Source organism: Tachyglossus aculeatus, chromosome 19, assembly GCF_015852505.1.
Source record: "Tachyglossus aculeatus isolate mTacAcu1 chromosome 19, mTacAcu1.pri, whole genome shotgun sequence".
Lineage (NCBI taxonomy): Eukaryota > Metazoa > Chordata > Mammalia > Monotremata > Tachyglossidae > Tachyglossus > Tachyglossus aculeatus.
Genome location: NC_052084.1, coordinates 26668838 through 26689912, shown reverse-complemented (window position 1 = coordinate 26689912; position 21075 = coordinate 26668838). Strand labels below are relative to the sequence as shown.

Here is a 21075-nt window from a genome sequence, read left to right as displayed (position 1 = left end):
TAAGCGCTTGGGAAGTACACGTTGGTAACATATAGAGACAGTCCCTACCCAACAGTGGGCTCACAGTCTAAAATGTAGTCACAAGTTTTCTGCTGCATAGGGATGGGGCATGGGCCTGGGAGTCACAAGGTTTGCTGCCATTTGTCTGCTGCATGGGGTTGGGGCACGGGCTTGGTAGTCATCATCATCAATCATATTTATTGAGCGCTTACTGTGTGCAGAGAATTGTACTAAGCACTTGGGAAGTACAAGTTGGCAACATACAGAGACAGTCAATACCCAACAGTGGGCTCACAATCTAAAATGTAGTCACAAGGTTTCTGCTGCATAGGGATAGGGCATGGGCCTGGTAGTCACAAGGTTTGCTGCCATTTGTCTGCTGCATGGGGTTAGGGCATGGGCCTTGTAGTCATCATCATCAATCGTATTTATTGAGCGCTTACTGTGTGCAGCGCACTGTACTAATGCTTGGGAAGTACACGTTGGTAACATATAGAGACAGTCCCTACCCAACAGTGGGCTCACAGTCTAAAATGTAGTCACAGGTTTTCTGCTGCATAGGGATGGGGCATGGGCCTGGTAGTCACAAGGTTTGCTGCCATTTGTCTGCTGCATGGGGTTGGGGCACGGGCCTGGTAGTCATCATCATCAATCGTATTTATTGAGCGCTTACTGTGTGCACAGCAATGTACTAAGCGCTTGGGAAGTACAAGTTGGCAACATATAGAGACAGTCCCTACCCAACAGTGGGCTCACAGTCTAAAATGTAGTCACAAGGTTTCTGCTGCATAGGGATGGGGCATGGGCCTGGTAGTCACAAGGTTTGCTGCCATGTGTCTGCTGCATGGGGTTACGGCACGGGCCTGGTAGTCATCATCATCAATCGTATTTATTGAGCGCTTACTGTGTGCAGAGCACTGTACTAAGCGCTTGGGAAGTACAAGTTGGCAACATATAGAGACAGTCCCTACCCAACAGTGGGCTCACAGTTTAAAATGTAGTCACAAGGCTTCTGCTGCATAGGGACGGGGCACGGGCCTGGTAGTCACAAGGTTTGCTGCCATTTGTCTGCTGCATGGGGTTAGGGCATGGGCCTTGTAGTCATCATCATCAATCGTATTTATTGAGCGCTTACTGTGTGCAGAGCACTGTAGTAAGCGCTTGGGAAGTACACGTTGGTAACATATAGAGACAGTCCCTACCCAACAGTGGGCTCGCAGTCTAAAATGTAGTCACAAGGTTTCTGCTGCATAGGGATGGGGCACGGGCCTGGTAGTCACAAGGTTTGCTGCCATTTGTCTGCTGCATGGGGTTGGGGCACGGGCCTGGTAGTCATCATCATCAATCGTATTTATTGAGCGCTTACTGTGTGCAGAGCACTGTTCTAGCGCTTGGGAAGTACAAGTTGGCAACATATAGAGACAGTCCCTACCCAACAGTGGGCTCACAGTCTAAAATGTAGTCACAAGGTTTCTGCTGCATAGGGATGGAGCATGGGCCTAGTAGTCACAAGGTTTGCTGCCATTTGTCTGCTGCATGGGGTTGGGGCACGGGCCTGGTAGTCATCATCATCAATCGTATTTATTGAGCGCTTACTGTGTGCAGAGCATTGTACTAAGCACTTGGGAAGTACAAGTTGGCAACATATAGAGACAGTCCCTACCCAACAGTGGGCTCGCAATCTAAAATGTAGTCACAAGGTTTCTGCTGCATAGGGATAGGGCATGGGCCTGGGAGTCACAAGGTTTGCTGCCATTTCTCTGCTGCATGGGGTTAGGGCACGGGCCTGGTAGTCATCATCATCAATCATATTTATTGAGCGCTTACTGTGTGCAGAGCACTGTACTAAGCACTTGGGAAGTACACGTTGGTAACATATAGAGACAGTCCCTACCCAACAGTGGGCTCACAGTCTAAAATGTAGTCACAAGTTTTCTGCTGCATAGGGATGGGGCATGGGCCTGCGAGTCAAAAAGTTTGCTGCCATTTGCTGCATGGGGTTGGGGCACGGGCCTGGTAGTCATCATCATCAATCGTATTTATTGAGCCCTTACTGTGTGCAGAGCACTGTACTAAGTGCTTGGGAAGTACAAGTTGGCAACATATAGAGACAGTCCCTATCCAACAGTGGGCTCACAGTCTAAAAGATAGTCACAAGGTTTTTGCTGCATAGGGATGGGGCATGGGCCTGGGAGTCACAAGGTTTGCTGCCATTTGTCTGCTGCATAGGGTTAGGGCACGGGCCTGGTAGTCATCATCATCAATCGTATTTATTGATCGCTTACTGTGTGCAGAGCACTGTACTAAGCGCTTGGGAAGTACACGTTGGCAGCATATAGAGACAGTCCGTACCCAACAGTGGGCTCACAATCTAAAATGTAGTCACAAGGTTTCTGCTGCATTATTATGTTGTACTTTCCCAAGCACTTAGTACAGTGCTCTGCATACAGTAAGCACTCAATAAATACGATTGAATGAATGAATGTAGGCAGGGAATGTGTCTACCAACTCTGTTATATTGTACTCTCCCAAGTGCTTAGTACAGTGCTCTGCGCTCAGAAAGCTCTCCATAAATACCATCGAATGATTGACTGTGCTAGTATAGTTAGTGTTAGGGACTGGTGGATTTGGAGAAACAGCATTGCCTGGTGGACAGAGCACAGGCCTGGCATCAGAAGGACCTGGGTTCTAATTCCGGCTCCGCCACTCGTCTGCTGCGTGACCTTGGACAAGTCACTTCACTTCTCTGGGGCTCAGTGCCCTCATTTTAAAATGGGGATGAAGACTGTGAGCCCCAGGTTGGGCTTGGCTGTTTCCATCCTGATTAGATTGTATCTACCCCAGTGCTTAGTACAGTGCCCGGCACAGAGCAGGCGCTTAACAGATACCTTCGAAAAAAACAACAACAAAAAAACACGTTTCACCTACTCAATGAAATTCCTTTTCCTATTTTCTGGATTTGACGTGCTCTGTGCAAATGCAGTAGTCGCAAAACGTTCACAGCTCGAATGCTGATCACCTAATCTCCCGAAATGATTAATCATTCCCAGAGGGATCCGAGTTGTTAAGTTCCAAGAGCTGAGATCCATAATGAATCCCATCCGCCCCTCCTACGGAGCTTCTCAAATTGAACAAACAAACTACGTCCCCGAGTGGCGCTGTCGCCGGGCAAGTTCGGAAGCCCAATTTTCCGTGTGTTCTAAAGGCAACCTGGGAAGAATTAAATTAGGAGCAGTGGTAGAGGAACTGCATCTGACCGGCTGAGAGATTTCCAACTTGGATTTGCAGAATTGTGTCCTCCCTTAAAGGGGAAGGAAGCTTGTAAAGTCTGGATATTGGGGAGCAGATCTAAGGGGGTGGGGACGGGTGGAAAGAAAGAGGATCCTGGCTTCCCCATCGGCTTTCAACCACTCAATTCCCTCGCCCCCTCCTACCTCACCTCGCTTTTCTCCTACTTCAACACAGCCCACACACTTTGCTCCTTTAGAATAAAGATAATTATGGTATTTGTTAAGCGCTTACTACTTACAAAGCACTGTTCTACGTGCTGGGTTAAATACAAGGTAATCACGTTGTCCCACGTGGGGCTCACAGTCTTAATCCCCATTTTACAGATGAGGGAACTGAGGCACAGAGAAGTGAAGTGACTTGCCCAGGGTCACATAGCAGACAAGTGGCAGAGCCGGGATTAGAACCCATGACCTCTGACTCCCAACCTGAGCTCTTTCCACTAAGCCACGCTGCTTCTCTGTCTCATCTACCTCACTGCTGAGCCCTCTCTCACATCCTATCTCTGGAACGCCCTCTGCCTTCACACCCGACAGACCTTCACTCTCCTCTAGCCTATAGCTCATTGTGGGCAGAAAATGGATCTGTTTATTGTACTCTCCCAAGCGCTTAGTACAGTGCTCTGCACACATTAAGTGCTCACTAAATATGACAGAATGACATCTCTTTGGGCCTTCCCCGACTAAGCCCCAATTTCCTCTACTCCCTCTCCCTTCTGCATTACCTACGCACTTGGTTCTGTTCCCTTTAAGCACTTAATATTCACTATCAACTATACTGCCCGCTCCCAAGCGCTCAGTACAGTGCTCCGCACAAACTAAGCACCCAGTAAAGCCACTGATTGATGGACTGACTGAAGCCAGGACCAAAAGTAGAGAAGCAGCATGGCTCAGTGGATAGAGCAGGGACCTGGGAGCCAGTTTCTTCTGGCACCACCACATATCAATCAATCAATCAATCAATCAATTGTATTTATTAAGCACTTACTGTGTGCAGAGCACTGTACTAAGTGCTTGGGAAGTACAAGTTGGCACATACCTGCTGGGTGACCTTGGGCAAGTCACTTTACTTCTCTGTGGCTCAGTTACCTCACCTGTGAAATGAAAACCGCAGCTAAGCACCTTAATCTTTGTTAGTCCTCCCAGGGTTTGCTGACCCTTGACAAACTGTGAGCTGAAAAAAGACTGATGGAGTTTCGTGTTTGTTCCGGACATAATCTAGGTTTGAGAGTCACTTAGGGAAGCCCATCATTGTGTAGCCAGAAGTGCCGGAACGCCGCTCTGCACCACAGCTAGGTTCACGACAACACAACGTGACAACATGATGGAGCGCCGTCGACACTGGTGACTGACAAGACTCCGAAGCAGAATCTGTAGGAACCGAAACTGTTTAATAACCGTAAAACCTAATTCTGGACATAAAGATTTGAGAATTCGTCATATTCTCAACCTGCTGCTAATTATCTCCAGATGGTGGCTTCTTAACAACTAGAGTACTGCATTATAGCACTCATCAATAAATAAATGAAAACTCAATTATTTCTAATGCGGCCGGATACCAGAGAGGACCTGTGGTGAATTTTAACTACGGATGAATTCCGCTGAAAATGACTGAAAGTAGCTAGTGAGCCCAGGTTCTTCTGACTCCGCACGGGCTGGGCCTCCCGAGCCGTTACAGCTGAAGAGGAAACCAAAACTTCCCTGCTATTTCAAATATTTTGGAACCCCATGAACTTTGGAAAAATTCAACTTGGCTCTGTGTCAAGCCTGTTATTTGTGAGTCTGATTAACTCCGATTCGTCTTTATGCTTTGAAGCTGCCTGTGGGGCTTGCCCTAGAGAACCAGCCAAGTGAAGTCAATCTGAACAGCATTTCCTCACCGAAAACTTTGCAGGAGGAATAGCGGGAGGTCGGAGCGTTAAGCAAGTGATTTACTCGGCGGCGGCAAGCCGGGACAACGGACACGCCAAAGGGCGATTTTTCAAGCTGTTCAAAGTCAAATGAATCATTCCATCCAGCAAACCGCTTTACATCCGGATGAAATGCCCGGTATCTAATTTTACTTTCAAAAGTCATTCGGGCCAAAAATGGTCCACAGACAAGTGGCCTGGTGGATAGAGCCCGGGATTGGGAGTCAGAAGGACCTGGGTTCCAATCCCGGCTCCGCCGCTTGTTCGCTGTGGTATCTCGGGCAAGTCACTTCACTTCTCTGGGCCTCAGTTTCCTCACCATTAAGACCGTGACTTAAGTTTCCTCACAATTGAGACCATGGCTTAAGTTTCCTCACGATTGAGACCGTGACTTAAGTTTCCTCACGATTAAGACTGTGTGACGGGGACTGTGTCCGATTATCTCGAATCTACCCCAGTGCTTAGAACAGCGCCTGGCACATAGCAACCGCTTCACCAATACTGTTGTTAACATCACCTTTGCTTTGCCTCCGGCAGGAAAAAAAGCGACCGCTTAAAGTGGGGAGTGATTTTCAACGGCTTGAATTGGAGGTGGCTTCAACAGCATACTCAGTCTCCACACGTACACGCTGAACAGCGTGAAGTCATCTGACAGCTGCAGGATAACCGGATCGACTTGCTGGAGGAATGTCCGGATCTCCTGGTCTTCCAGGTCTGGCCTGGCGACGCCGTTCTCTTCCCTTCCCTCCTCGAGGAGTCGTTCCAGGAGTGCGAGGATCCAGAAGGTGTTTTCGTACCTGGTCACGTCGTAGAAGTCCTGGGCCTGTGTAGGGAGGAGCGGAATGGACTGAATTGAGGAAACGGAGCGACGCGTTCACTGGTGACACTAATAATAACAACTGCGGTATTTGTTAAGTGCTTACTATCCGCCAAGCACCGTTCTAAGTGCTGGGGTACAAGGCAATCTGGTTGGACACAGTCCTTATCCCACGCGGGGCTCCCAATCTCGATCCCCATTTTCCAGATGAGGTAACTGAGGCCCAGAGAAGTCAAGTGACTCACTCAAGGTCACACAACCTCTGATTCCCAGGCCCTGCTGCTCTGTCAGGCTCACTCCACATACTTGGGCTCGCTGAACAGGGGACGGAGGGAAGAGGGAGGAAGGGAATTCAGCTCAAGAACGTTAAAAGAGATGCAGTATTTGAGGGCTCACCAGGCTGTCCAGCAATCTGTCAATGGTATGTACTGAGCACTTACTATGTGTCAGACACTGTACTAGGTGTTCGGAAGAGGACGATGCACCAGAATTAGTAGACGGGTTTCCTTCCCACAATGAGTTTACAGACTAGAGGGACTTAAAATAATAATAATAATAGCATTTGTTAAGTGCTTACTATGTGCCAAGCACTGTTCTAAGCGCTGGGGTAGATACAAGGTAATCAGAGGGTTGTCCCATGTGGGGTTCACAGTCTTAATTCCCATTTTGTCCAGATGAGGTAACTGAGGCACAGAGAAGTGAAGTGACTTGTCCAAAGTCACCCAGCTGACAAGTGGCAGAGCCAGGATTAGAACCCACCACCTCTGACTCCCAAGCCCGTGCTCTTTCCACTGAGCCATGCTGCTTCTCTACCTTGGCTCTGTTTTTATCCTAATGAGCCAAGGAGGTCATCAGGTTAGAGAAGCAGGGTGGCTCAGTGGAAAAGAGCACGGGCTTTGGAATCAGAGGCCATGGGTTCAAATCCCATCTCCACCATTTGTCAGCTGTGTGACTTTGGGCAAGTCACTTAACTTCTCTGTGCCTCAGTTACCTCATCTGTAAAATGGGGATTAAGACTGTGAGCCACCCATGGGACAACCTGATCACCTTGTAATCTCCCCAGCGCTTAGAACAGTGCTTTGCACATAGTAAGCGCTTAATAAATGCTATTATTATTATTATTATTATCAGAGCCCTCTTGGGGAGACAGAACAGCCCAGCCGAGAGAGTCCAGGCCTGGGAGCCGGAAGACCTGGGTCCTCATCCTGACTCTGCCACTGGCCTGCCAGCTGACTGTGGCCAAGTCTCTTAACTGGACCCCAGTTTCCCCCTCTGTAGAATGGGGATTGAAGACCCTCCTGAGAGGCAGCGAGGCCTAGTGGATAGAGCTCAGTTCTGGAAGTCAGAAGGACCTGGGTTCTAATCCCGGCTCCACCATGTATCTACTGGGTGACTTTAAGCAAGTCCCTTCACTTCTCTGGACCTCAGTGACCTCATCTGTAAAACGGAGATTAAGACCATGAGCCCCAAGTGGGACAGGGACTGTGTCCAAGCTGACTGGTGTGTATGTACCCCAGCGCTCAGAACAGTGCTTGACACCTAGTAAACGCTTAACAAATACCACCTTTAGAGGGAAGAAAACTGCAGAAATGATTTCCTCCCAGGCTGGGGCTACAGTTCTGTCTCGCCCCTTCCGAAGCTGGCTCTCTGGGCTACGAAGAGCCTCCTCCTCACGGCTGAGAGGCAAGTTCCCAAGAGATTGGACACAGCGTTCCTTCCATCTGGGTAAGGCTCCCTATTTGTTTTGGATGAGGGTGGTTCTATCCTCATCCTTTAGAAATCCCGTGGGAAAAGGAACAGGTTCAGGCAATCATTATCGCCATGTAAAGTGCGAGAAGGCTCCATCATGCTGGGGTTGACGAAAATGACTCAGAGATTAAAGAACCATGGGCCGCCAAGAATCCGTTAACAAAGCCTGAAGTTCCTCGGAATCGATGCCGGAAAAAAAACTCACGTCAGACGAGCAGATGTCGCCACGAGAGCCATGCATCATCACTGGGGGTCACTGGTGGGAGGCCAGAGCTAAAGAAATCCCAGGACTGGGCTCATCAGCCCCAAATTAAGGGGCGTGAAACTCACGGAAAAGGGAACTTGGAGGAAGTGTTAATGAGACGGTTTAACCAAGAGGGGTGACAGCAGCTGAGCTCAGGGATATTAAAGGTATATACACTGAGAACAAAATGATGCTAGACTTAGCTGAATTACTATTATTCTTATCATAGAATTTGTTAAGCGCTTACCATGTGCCAAGCACTGTGCTAAGTGCTGGGACAGATACAAGGTCATCACGTTGTCCCACGGGGGGCTCACAGTCTTGATGCCCACTTTACAGATGAGGTAACTGAGGCACAGAGAAGTGAACTGGCTTGCCCAAGGTCACACAGCAGACCAGTGGCGGAGCCGGGATTAGAACCCACGTCCTCTGATTCCCAAGCCCGGGCTCTTGCCACTAAGCCACGCTGCTTCTCCAATTAAAATCAATCAATTCATTCAGAGGAATTCACTGAGTGCCCACTGATTCAGAAGCATCTAAATAATAATAACAATTATGGTACTTGTTAAGTGCCTCCTATGTGCCAAGCACTGTACTAAGCGCTGGGGTGGACACAAGTTAATTATGTTGGACATGGTTCCTGTCTCATTTGGGGCTCACACTCTTAATCCCCATTTTACAAATGAGGTAACTGAGGCACAGAGAAGTTAAATAACTTTCCCAAGGTCATGTAGCAGACATATGACGGAACCAGGATTAGAACCCAGGCCCATGCTCTTTCCACTAGGTCACACTGCTTCTCCTCATGATTAACAGACAGCACCGTTATTATTATTACAATCTTCCCATTAACACCAGGCTGGATATCTGGAGATTGTTATAATAATTATGGTATTTGTTAAGCACTTACTATGTGCCCAGGCACTGTCCTAAGCACTGGGATAGATATAAATTTAATCGGGTTGGACACAGTCCCTGTCCCACATGAGGCTCCCAATCTCAATCCCAATTTTCCAGATGAGGTAACTGGGGCCCAGAGAAGTGAAGTGACTTGCCCAAGGTCTCGCAGCAGACAAGCGGTGGAGCTGGGATTAGAGCCCATGATAAATCACATACTGGAGGGCCAATTAAATGCCAACATTTCACTCAACTGTGCTATTATGATCAATCCCAGGGGAGGCAGGCCCACAGTTAGATGATAATAATGATAGCAATAATATTAATAACTGTGGTATCTGTTAAGTTAAGAGAAGTAGCGTGGCTTAATGGAAAAGAGCCCGGGCTTTGGAGTCGGAGGTCATGGGTTCAAACCCCAGCTCCGCCAATTGTCAGCTGTGTGACTTTGGGCAAGTCACTTAACTTTTCTGTGCCTCAGTTACCTCATCTGTAAAACGGGGATTAAGACTGTGAGGCCTCAGTTACCTCATCTGTAAAATGGGGATTAAGACTGTGAGCCCCCTATGGGACAACCCGATCACCTTGTAACCTCCCCAGCGCTTAGAACAGTGCTTTGCACATAGTAAGCGCTTAATAAATGCCATTATTATTATTATTATTAAGTGCTTACTATGTGCCAAGCACTGTTGTAAGTACTGGGGTTGATGCAGGCTAATCAGGTGGGACACAGTCCCTATTGCTCCCAATCTAAATCCCCATTTTACAGCTGAGGGAACCCAGAGCCCCAAAGTGACTCGCCCAAGGTCCCAGAGCAGACAAGTGGTGAAGCCGGGATTAGAACCCAGGTCCTTCTGACTCCCAGGGCCATGCTGCCTCTCAGAGCCAGTGACCAAATGGTCTACTCTCCTTAGCTAAAATCTCAGTGGCATTGAGGGGATAATAATAATAATAATAATAGCATTTATTAAGCGCTTACTACATGCAAAGCACTGTTCTAAGCACTGGGGAGGCTACAAGGTGATCAGGTTGTCCCACGGGAGACTCACAGCTTAATCCCCATTTTCCAGATGAGGTAACTGAGGCACAGAGAAGTTAAGTGACTTGCCCAAAGTCACACAGCTGATACTTGGAGGAGCTGGGATTTGAACCCATGACCTCTTACTCCAAAGCCCATGCTTTTTCCACGGATCCACTGGATCTTTCTGTGTTTTGGGGGAGGCTCCCCCCTCCCCACCCTAAGGGTAAACACGGGCCCAAAACCAGCAGCGTAACACGCTTCTCCTGTCAGGTGGATCCTCTCGGCTTCACGGCTGAGCGATGAGTCCTCATTCGGTCCGCGCTGCGCTCCTCGAACTGAAGTCCTGCTTTCTAGTGGGAGACGATATCTAGATTTATCGTTTCGGCTCCGGCTCAAATGGCCACCTGCCAGGCTTGGAGGAAAATCACTCTCTAAATGGAAGCAGTCGAACAGGAGAATGACTATTGACCTTATCACTTTCCGACCTAAACTGTCAGCCTTTAGGAAAATGGATCTAGATTAGCTGGAGGGAGGGGTCTGCTATTTATTCGAAGGCGTTATTTCATATTTCAGACGGCAGCTTGGTATACAATGGAGGCTGTGAGGCCTCTGAAATAAAAATGATCGAGGAGGCTTTTAGGATAGAGTAGCCCACCATTCAAAGGCCTGGACCCATTAGCCAAACAGTACGCGTTGCAGTGAAAATTTCAGCAATACATTCAGAGGGGTGCGTAAAGGTTGGGCTGAATTGTGTCACGCTGGAACAAAAGTGAGCTTTCTCTCGGTCATATCGCCTCACACTTCCCCCTCATGCTCTAGTCCTGGGCCACGCCGGTGGGGAAACTGAGAAAACTGAGATCGACTGACTGACGGATTGACCGAGATAGATGGATTGGTTGATGGATTGATTTCCTGACAGTTCTTCTTGTTGACAAGCAGCATGACCTAATGGAAATATCACGGGCCCGGCAGTCAGGAAACTTGGTTCTAATCCAGACTCTGCCGCTTCTCCGCTGTGTAACCTTGGTCTAGTCATTAAATGTCTCCGGGCCGCAGTTTCCTCATCTGTAAAATGGGTGTCTTCCTCCCACTTTGGCTGTGAGCCCCATGTGGGACAGGGACTGTGTTCAGCGGGATGCTCTTGTTTCTACCCAGGGCTTAGTACAGTGCGTGGCACAGAGTAAGCACTTAAAAATACCACTGTTTATTATTATTATTTATTCAATAGCATTTATCAATTACTTACTGTGTGCAGAGCACTATACTAAGTGCTTTCGAGAGTACACAGAACACAGAAGCAGAGTGATTCAGTGGAAAGAGCCTGGGCTTTGGAGTCAGAAGTCATGAGTTCAAATCCTGACTCTGCCAACTGTCAGCTGTGTGACTTTGGGCAAGTCACTTAACTACTCTGTGCCTCAGTTACCTCATCTGTAAAATGGGGATTAAAACTGTGAGCCCCCCGTGGGACAACCTGATCACCTTGTAACCACCCCAGTGCTTTAGAACAGTGTTTTGCACATAGTAAGTGCATAACAAATACCATTTATTATTATTATTATTATTACTATACTACAACAAAGCGCCTGGGAGAGTACAATACAAGAGAATTAGTAGACACGTTCCCTTAGAGTCTAGAAGATCCAGCATTTTCCTAAGTACTTGGGAAGAGAGAACAAAACAACTGAGTTGATAGACAAGTTCCCTGCCTACGTAGAAGCTGTGCTGAGCTTGTAATATAAGTTTCAGAGTTATCCAACTTTGGCCAATTTATTTCTTGGGAAAATCCATTTCTAGACCCTGTTAACTGGAGTTGTGGTTTGCTGTCTCTCTTTATTGCTGAATGGTACTTTCCCAAACACTTAGTACAGTGCTCTGCATACAGTAAGCGCTCAATAAATATAACCGACTGAATGAATTTAATGTTTCTGCCCGAAGCCATGCCGAATACAGGGCTCTGAGCCAGTGTCTAGTGGCACAGCAGTGAAATCCTAATTTAATACTGAAGCTCTCTGACTCTTCTCTGTGACTGGATTTTCTAGCTAATAATGTTCTAATTTCTTTCTTCACTGATCTCTTGCTTTTTTTTAGCAGTAACACACCTTGTGAAGTTGTGTTACCCTATCTTCTACTGCTAGGTATTTGTCTCAAAAAATGTCTTACTGCACCTCTAATTGCCTGTGAGCCTAGTTCAACATTCTAATTAGGATTTTTATTTCTTTTTCAATACAGCTTTAATGAGTTCTCTTTTAAATGAAAAAAAAAGAAAGGCTTCTCTTCTCATGGATGACATCTGAAAATGTTTCTGGTTACAAGCGTGACCAAAACGAGGACAGCATCCAATCATCTCTGAGTTATTGTTTGGTTCTCAAATAGGCTGTGCTAAAAGACAAGGGTAGACTCCCGAACTAGAAGTAAGTATAGATTTGCCATTTGTATGTGTGATATTTCACACATACAAGAAGCAGTATGGTGGAGTGGATAGAACATGGGTCTGGGACTCAGAAGGTCACGGGTTCTAATCCCGGCTCCACCAACTGTCTGCTGTGTGACCTTGGCCAAGTCACTTCACTTCTCTGGGCCTCAGTTACCTCATCTGTCAAATGGGGATTGAGACTGTGAGCCCTACGGGGGCAGAGATTTGCTGGCTTTAAAGCTCAACCCCTGCTAACTCACCTCTCTGATCTCGTACTACAACCCAGCCTTCACACTCCGCTACTTAGTCGCTGTGCCCGTCTATCTCACGTCCGACTCCTTTCCCACATCCTCCCTCAGGCCTGGAACTCCCTCCCCACTCCATATATGCCACACCACTACTCTGCTCACCTTCAAAGCCGTATTAGGATCACATCTTCTCCGAGAGCACTGTACTAAGCAACTGGGAGAGCGCAACACAATGAGTTGGACCAGAATTCTGCCCTCAAGGAGCTTACAGTTCAATGGGAGAGCCAGCAATTTAAGTAAATTACAGGTAAAAGAAAGCGATAGAGCACAAAGATATATATGCAAAGTACAATGGGGTGTGGAGGTAATCATGAGCTTAGGCAATGAAGAAGAGCTGATGTAGCGGGGTGGGCAAGAAAGAATAGTCAGGGAACGCTTCCTGGAGGCGGTGTGATTTCAGAAGGGCTTTGAAGACTGTGAGAGAAGGTCTGTCGCGTGTGTGTGAGTGAGGGTTTGGTGGTTAGACAGATCAAATGGGCGAGGGTTGGGTGAGGTTTTGCACAGAGGGATGGGGTTCTGTAACAGAGTTTTTTAGGGACCGACGAAAGGTTTGGAGGTCAGTTAATCGATAAGTCAATCATTGGGATTTATCGAGCGCTTACTGTGTGCAGAGCACTAGGAGAGTACAATAGAACAATATAAAAGGCCCACAGTGGGCTTCCGATCTAGAGGGGATGTTGGCAGCCCAGGCCGGGGAGTGAGGAGGAAGGGAAGAACGAGCAGAAGGGCAGAAGTCCGCCTCCGAACTGGGAAGTGAGTCTTGTGAAATATTGGGGCTCAGTCCAGGAGAAAGAACATAAACTCTCCCAGTGGGAGTCATTCATCACTCAGAGAGACCTGCCAGAGGCCTTAAAAAAAATCAAAGCTGTAAAGGTGGAGCACGGGAACTGAAATGATTCAAAATAAGAAATGGGCTGTGGAGAAACCCATCTGTGAATGCCAACTGAAGTCGTAGTTTCTGATTTGCATTTAATAAGTATTCAAAATGAGAAAGTTGGAAAGTAAATAATGAATGTGGCCTGGCAGAATGTTAAGCATGTCTTGCATAAAATGATATACTAAATAATGGCAGCTCGTATTTATGATTTCAATTATGTTTTCCAAGTGAATAAAAAAGTACCTTCATAAGACACCCGAAACCTCCGAATAGAGCAGCTTGAGGTATCTTAAGAGACTGTGCAACAGATATTTAATGAATGATTCGGGCTACCACATACACGAATACTGAATTTCAAAGAAAAGCTTTATATGTTCATTGATCATATTTTGAATACAGTTCTATATGCTTCAGGACTCTGGTTTAGAAACACATGAATCAGTTTTTTTTATTAAACATAGTGCATGATGGCTGCAATTCTGTTTTCAAAACGCTCTGAAATTGGGCACAAATCTTTGGGGAACTTGGGGAATCGTGTACATTCCGCGGGAAAGCCACGGAGCAGACAAAATCAAGGAAAATCATTTGAGCGATATTGGCAATAAGCTCCTGGTAGGTGGGAGTATGTTCAAAAGCTCTGTAGGATTGGACTCTCCCAACTTCTTAGTACAGTGCTCTGCACCCGGTAAGCCTTCAATAAATACCAGTGATTGATGATGATGATGATGATGAAGAGTGGATTTGTGATATTAATAAAATGGATGAAGAGCCTTGAAACCAATGGTGGTAGAACAGGAGAATCAGATGAGCTCCTTTGTGGGCTACGAGTGTGGTTACTGACTCTGTTGTATTGGACTCTCCCAAGCCCTTAGTCCAGTGCTCCGCTCACATTAAGCGCTCAGAAAATACCACTGATGGACTGGCTGATTGACTGGCACACTCAATAAATATGAGTGATTGATTGATTGACTGAAGAGATTCAGGACTTATGCCAACCCCAAGGAAGCAATAATTCCTCCACAGTGTTAAAGGTGATTTACGCCACTCTGCCCGTGACTTCAGGACACTTTATTCATTCACTCAATCGTATTTATTGTGTGCAAAACACTGTACTAAGTGCTTGCTGCAGAGGAAGTTGTCTCCAGTTTAATCAGACATCAATCAATCAATGGTATTTATTAAATGCATACCGCATGAGATATTATTATTATTAAGCCCTGTACGAGATCAGAAGGGAATCCTGAAGAGAGGGTGGTATCATCTCAAGATTCTCTTCAACACAACTCCCTTCAATACCTGAAAAGTTACTTGACGTACAGATTGATCGTATTTATGACACGCTTACTGTGTGCAGAGCACTGTGTGAAAGGACAATGGAATCCTGAAAAAGGGTGACAGACCCTTCAATACCTGGAAAGTTACACATCACACAAATCAATCATTCATATTTATAAAGCGCTGGGTACGGAGTACTGTACTAAGTGCTTGGGAGAAGAGAATAGAACAGACTTGGAAGACACTTTCCCTGCCCATGACAAGCTTGTAGAAGGGGAATATGTAGCATGTGGTATCAGATATAGAAAAATACAGCCCAAATATACCTGCTTGGTTTCAATAATGGTAATCATTCTTTGTTAGAGCTTCCACATTACCTAACTCACTTTATCCTCACAACATCCCTATGAGGTAAGGAGAGGCTGGTCTTACTACTCCCATTTTACAGAAGAGAACACTGGGGACCAGAGAAGTTAACTACTTTGTCCAAGGTTGAACAGCGGGTCAGTGGCAGACGGGGGATAAGAATCCAGTCCTATGTTCTGTCCACTAAGCTTAGCATTTAGAACTGTGCTAAGCACCTAACAAATGCCAATATAAAAACAAAATAATACATAACAGACACTTAGAACTGTGCTAAGCACCTAACAAATGCCAAAATAAAAACAAACTAATACACAACAGGCCACGCTTCCTCATCAGACCTTAAAAGCATCTGACCCCTTGATGATCCAGACTGTGAAAATTGTTTAATAAATTTGGCTTCTCTGAAATGCTCATTAAGAGTCTCATTAAGAGAGCAGCATGGCTTAGTAGATACATCATGGGCCTGAGAGTCCAAAGGACCTGGGTTCTCATCTCGGCTCGGCCACTTGTCGGCTGTGTGACCTTGGGCGAGTCACTTTGCTTCTCTGTGCCTCAGGGACCTCATCTGTAAAATGGGGATTCGGACCAAGCCCCAAGTGGGACACGGACTATGTCTAATCTGATTACTTGGAGCTACCCACAGCTTAGTACAGTGCCTGGCACATAGTAAGCGCCTAAAAAATACCTTTTTTTTTAAAAAAAGAAAATACTCTGAGGCTCTTCTGTGACACGGCATAACTCTTTCAGATTTGGAAGTACTCTGTTCGATCCACTCATTGCCAGGGGAATAAAGCAAGATCTCATTCAACTTCATCATTCATTCAATCATATTTACTGAGCACTTACTGTGTGCAGAGCACTGTACTAGGCGCTTAGGAGAGTACAATACAATAAACGGACACTTTCCCCACCCACCGTGAGCTTACAGTGTATGGGGGGGGGAAGCAGAGCACTGTACTAAGTGACTGAGAGAGTACAGTACAACTGACATGTTCCCTGCCCATAAGGACTACTGAAGACATTTCTCCCCATTTTACAGAGGAGTCACGCAGCAAACCGCTAGCAGAGTCAGGATTAGAACCCAGGTCCTCTGACTCCCAGGCGCAGGCCGTGCGACTTCTGGGCTCATTATTCTATGCTAACCAGGACGCTAAGGACAAGAGAACACACCTCTCTTAAAACCCAGCTCCCATCTCCCAAACTTCTAGTACAACCCAGCAGAGGGGCAAAATATATTGACGGAGTTTGTTCATTCTTTCATTCCTTCAATCGTATTTATTGAGTGCTTCCTATGAGCAAAGCACCATACTAAGCGATTGGGAGAGCACAACAGAACAATAATCAGACACATTCCCTGCGCACAATAAGCTTACAGTCCAGAGGGGGACATATTTAGAGGTAACCTGGACAGAAACAAGAGGTGCAAACCTCACAGTCTGAGTTCACTTTTGCAATGTCCTTTTAAAGCTAGCTAAAATCTAAGTTAATAAAAAAAGAAAACCAATTTGGAGGAAAGAATGTCTAAATGAAAAATGTAATCTTATTTTACATTCTCTGGGTTCTGGGCCCAGGAATTTATAGACGAATCACTCTGGACTGTGTGGTACTGTAAATCCTCTGAGATTGCAATGATGACAATAATAATAATACTAATGATGATAATGGTATTTGTTAAGTGCTGACTATGTGTCAAGCACTGTTCTAAGTGTGGATGGTTGTCTTCCAAATGCCCAGGGTTAAGCCGCGATGTTTAGAAGTTTACTTTGCCGTGAAGTTAAAGTGTTTCTTCCTTTCACCTTCTTTAAAACTTCCCCATTCAGGTCATTGCAGAGTAGCTTTTCAGGTATCCTGCCATTACCCATTCTCTCGCATGACCTTCGGAGAGGAATTGTAAAATGATAAGCATGGCTTTTTTTTCCTTTTGTATTGGGCTAACTGTTCTAGGACCTCATTATTTGTGAAACTGAATTGTCACAATGTTCCTGGTGATCTCACCCTGCTATCTGATGCTGAGTAAGGTCCAAAAATGAGGTTAATTAAATGGTTCCAGGAGTTGGATGTACTTTCTATAATAGGTTTGTGTCTCAGGGCTATAAAGAAGCTGTTGAATTGCACAACAGCCTTGTAGACCTTGAACTTGGTATGTAAGCATTGGGTACGTACGAGTTTATCAGGTTGGACACTGTCCTTGTCCCTCCATGGAATTCATGGTCTTTATTCCCCATTTTACAGATAATAATAATAATAGTTGTGATATTGGTTAAGCGCTTACTATGTGCCAAGCACTGTTCTAAGCGCTGGGGGCAGACACAGGGTAATCAGGTTGTCCCACGTGGGGCTCACACTTTTAATCCCCATTTTCCAGACAGACATGGAGATTAGTAACAACTCCACAGTACTTTCAGGGGACTCCTAAGAATTCTGTTGTTCCTTTTCTGCACTAAGCACAGTTTGAAATATGTCTCGTGCATGGCAAGAAAAATACCGATTTCTCCTGGTGGAGGATAAAATACCATGTTTTACTTAAAAGCCTCCATTTCTGAGCTCTAACTTAAACCGGGGACTACTTTTCAGAGTATGACGCATGAGAGATTCATTAGTGCTCCGCTGCTGTTGCTTTTAGCTTTAATTTGTTTCCATCCTGGCTGACTCTTACCAGTTCCATAGTTGATCTGCTTCTCCCCAAACGCTGATAACTTTGCAACTCTATTTTGTTGAGTTGGTATCAATCAGTCATATTTATTGAGTGCTTACTATGTGCAAAGCGCTGTACTGAGTGCTGGGGAGAGTACAATGATCAAAAGCAGCGTGGCCAAGTGGCTTAAGGCTTGGGAGTCGGAGTTGGAGGAAGTGGATTCTAATCCCAGCTCTGCCGCTTGCCTGCTGTGTGACCTTAGGAATGTCACTTCACGTCTCTGTGCCTCAGTTACCTCATCTGTTAAGTAGGGATTAAGACTGTGCACCCCTTATGGGACAGAGACTGTGTCCAAGATGATTACCTTGTATCTTCCCCAGCCTCTAGGCCAGTGCTTGGCACATAATAAGCACTTAACAAATATAATAATATAATAATAGTGATTATTATTATTATATGAGAATCTTGCTATTTTTCAGATTTTTGATCATTCAATGACAATGCAATCACCACCTTGAATAAAGATTAGGTTTTTTTTCCTCATCTTAATTCCCTCGGGATTACGAAGATCTCCCCCAGTTAACTTCCTTTACTCATCTCTGGGGAGAATGCAGGGAGTTCCAAATACACCTCTTCCGCACATTCAATCATACTTATTGAACGCTTACTGTGTGCAGAGCACTGTACTGAGCGCTTGGGAGAGTACCATATAATAATAACCAAATTCCCTTCCCACATTGAGCTTACATCACTCTAAATGACATTTCATAATTTTGTTTAAAAGCATGTGACTCTCCCAGACAGGGAGACGGTGTGAAGAAGCAACCACTCATTTGGATGTTTACGATCTTTCCCTATCTCTAGGTTGATTTCCCTTTAATTCCCTTTTTGAGTTTTTCCTAAATCGGTACACGTCATGAATATTTATGACCCGGTACTCCTGCAGATGAATCTGTTCTTATTTATTCACAGAAAAGGCGAGGAGGGCAGTTTTGGATTGCCCCCGTTGATCTGTTTTAACCTCCTTTAATGATCGGGATCATTCGAGGCAAAATGGAATCTAAGTAAACCGAAGAAAGACATTAAGTCATTATGAAATCTCAATTTGATGCTGTTTCCAGTGGTCTGAATTCAAATGACTACAGATGACACTCACTGGCCCACAGTAACTGGAGAAAGGCTTAGTGGAAATCCACATCCATGAATAATCAATCCACTGCAAAAGAAAAGTTGGGACGGAGGATGTTATCTTGCAGAATATTGCAAACTTCTCCCCAAACACTTAGAAAAACGGTCAAACTATTGCAAAAAAAAAAAAATCCTTCACTTGCAGAGTCTGTAGAAATGTAAATGTTGTCGCTTTGATTTCCTCTTGACAAATGAAGGGCTTAAAGTGGTGCTTTTCGTGGTGGAAAACCGTCAGGTTTAGAACGGTACTATCTAAAGAGACAGAGCATGCCATAGTGGATACTAAGCGGGACTGGGAGTCAGAAGGTTGTGAGTTCTAATCCCTTCTTCCCCACTTTCCTGCTGTGTGACCTTGGCCAAGCCACTTCCCTTCTCTGTGCCTCAGTGACCTCATCTGTAAAATGGGGATTGAGACTCTGAGCCCCATGTGGGACAGGGACTGTGTCCAACCCGATTTGCTTGTGCCTACCCCAGCGTTTAGTACAGTGCCTGGCACCCAGTAAGCACTTAACAAATACCATAACTGTTGTTATTCTTCTTATTAACAAATGCCATAAAAAAGTCCCGACATGCAGTCTGTCGATCAGTTCAACAAATTCATGCCACTGACTTACTCTAGATGTGCACAGCTACGAAGGCATGAAGAATCAGCACCTACTAAGGACTCAATAAACACCAGTGATGATGATAAATCAGTAAAATGCTCTGGAAATACCATTACTCTAAAGAGAATGGTTCCATCCATCAGTGGTATTTATTGAGCGCTTACTCTGTGCAGCTGTCTGTTTCCTTTATATCATACTCTCCCAAGCACTTAGTACGTGCTCTGCACACAGTCAGCGCTCAATACATCCAATGGACAGAATGACTGCCCTGCACATACTAAACGCTCCTTGAATCCCAGTGATTGGTTGATTGCTGTTTTATTGTACTCTCCCAACTACGGTGTTTTGCACACAGTAAGCGCCCGATAAACATGGTGGAATGAATGAATGGACAAATTCAACTTCATTCATTCAATTGTATGCACTGAGCGCTTACTGTGTGTAAAGCACCATACTTGGGAGAGTACAGAGCACTGTAATAAGCACTTGGAAAGTACAATTTGGCAATAGAGACAATCCCTGCCCACAGTGGGCTTACAGTCTAGAAGAACGGGCTAACAGTCCAGTTTAGAACTTCTAGAGGCTCCGAGCAGTCTGCCACAGAAACACTACCAGCAACCTAACAGTGCTCATTCCACCCCGCCTTCGATGGGTATAGTATGGGCAGGGAATGTGCCTGCTAATTCTGTTGTTTTCTCCCAAGTGCTCAGTACAGTGCTCTGCATGCAGTTAAATATCAGTGCGCTCCTTAAATACCAGCGATTGAGTGATCGATTGAGTGGAACACTCGAGGAGAATGGATGATGGCGGGATAAAGGAACAGCTGTGCCGTGATGAGCTGAACTGGAGTTGGTGAGTGTAAAAAGTGGACTCATTCACTCATTCATTCGATCGTATTTATTGTGCACTTACTGTGTGCAGAGCACTGTACTAAGCTCTTGGGAGAGTACAATACAATAATAAACAGGCACATTCCCTGCCCACCATGAGTTTATAGTCCACAGATATGAATAGAAATGAATAAATTACAATATGGACATAAGTGCTGTGGGGCTGGGAAGAGAGGATGAATGAAGTGAGAAAGTCAGGGTGATGCAGAAGGAAGTGGGAGAAGAGGAAAAGGTGGGCTTAATCAGGGAAGGCCTCTTGGAGGAGGCGTGCCTTCAGTAAGGCTTTGAAGGGAGAGAGAGTAATTGATGGAAGAAATGAGCCACGAAAGATGGTGTTGGCTCCACAGAGTTTGGAAAGAGCACAACGTCAAGAGGATGATAGGGAAAAAACCACCAAGCACTGTGGGTAGCAAATGCAATAATGCGATCTGTCTCCCTCTCTAGAACGTAAGCTCATCGTGGGCAGGGAACGTATCTACCAACTCTGTTGTACTGGACTCTTCCAAGCGCTTAGTACAGTGCTCTACATATAGTGAGCGCTCAATAAATGACATTGATGATTATAATGATGACACAGCAAAGGAGTAACTGGAAGT

At 45.7% G+C, this 21075-nt stretch overlaps 1 protein-coding gene across 1 annotated transcript in view; it reads right to left on the bottom strand.

Annotated features, from left to right (window-relative positions):
• Positions 1-4661: 4661 nt before the first annotated feature.
• Positions 4662-21075, bottom strand: part of MEI4 (meiotic double-stranded break formation protein 4) — a 74975-nt gene continuing 58561 nt past the window's right edge. Inside the window, exon 4 of the mRNA XM_038761302.1 lies at positions 4662-6020. Coding sequence (XP_038617230.1) covers positions 5751-6020 — 270 coding nt within the window. The 3' untranslated portion in view covers positions 4662-5750. The remainder of the gene's footprint in view (positions 6021-21075) is intronic.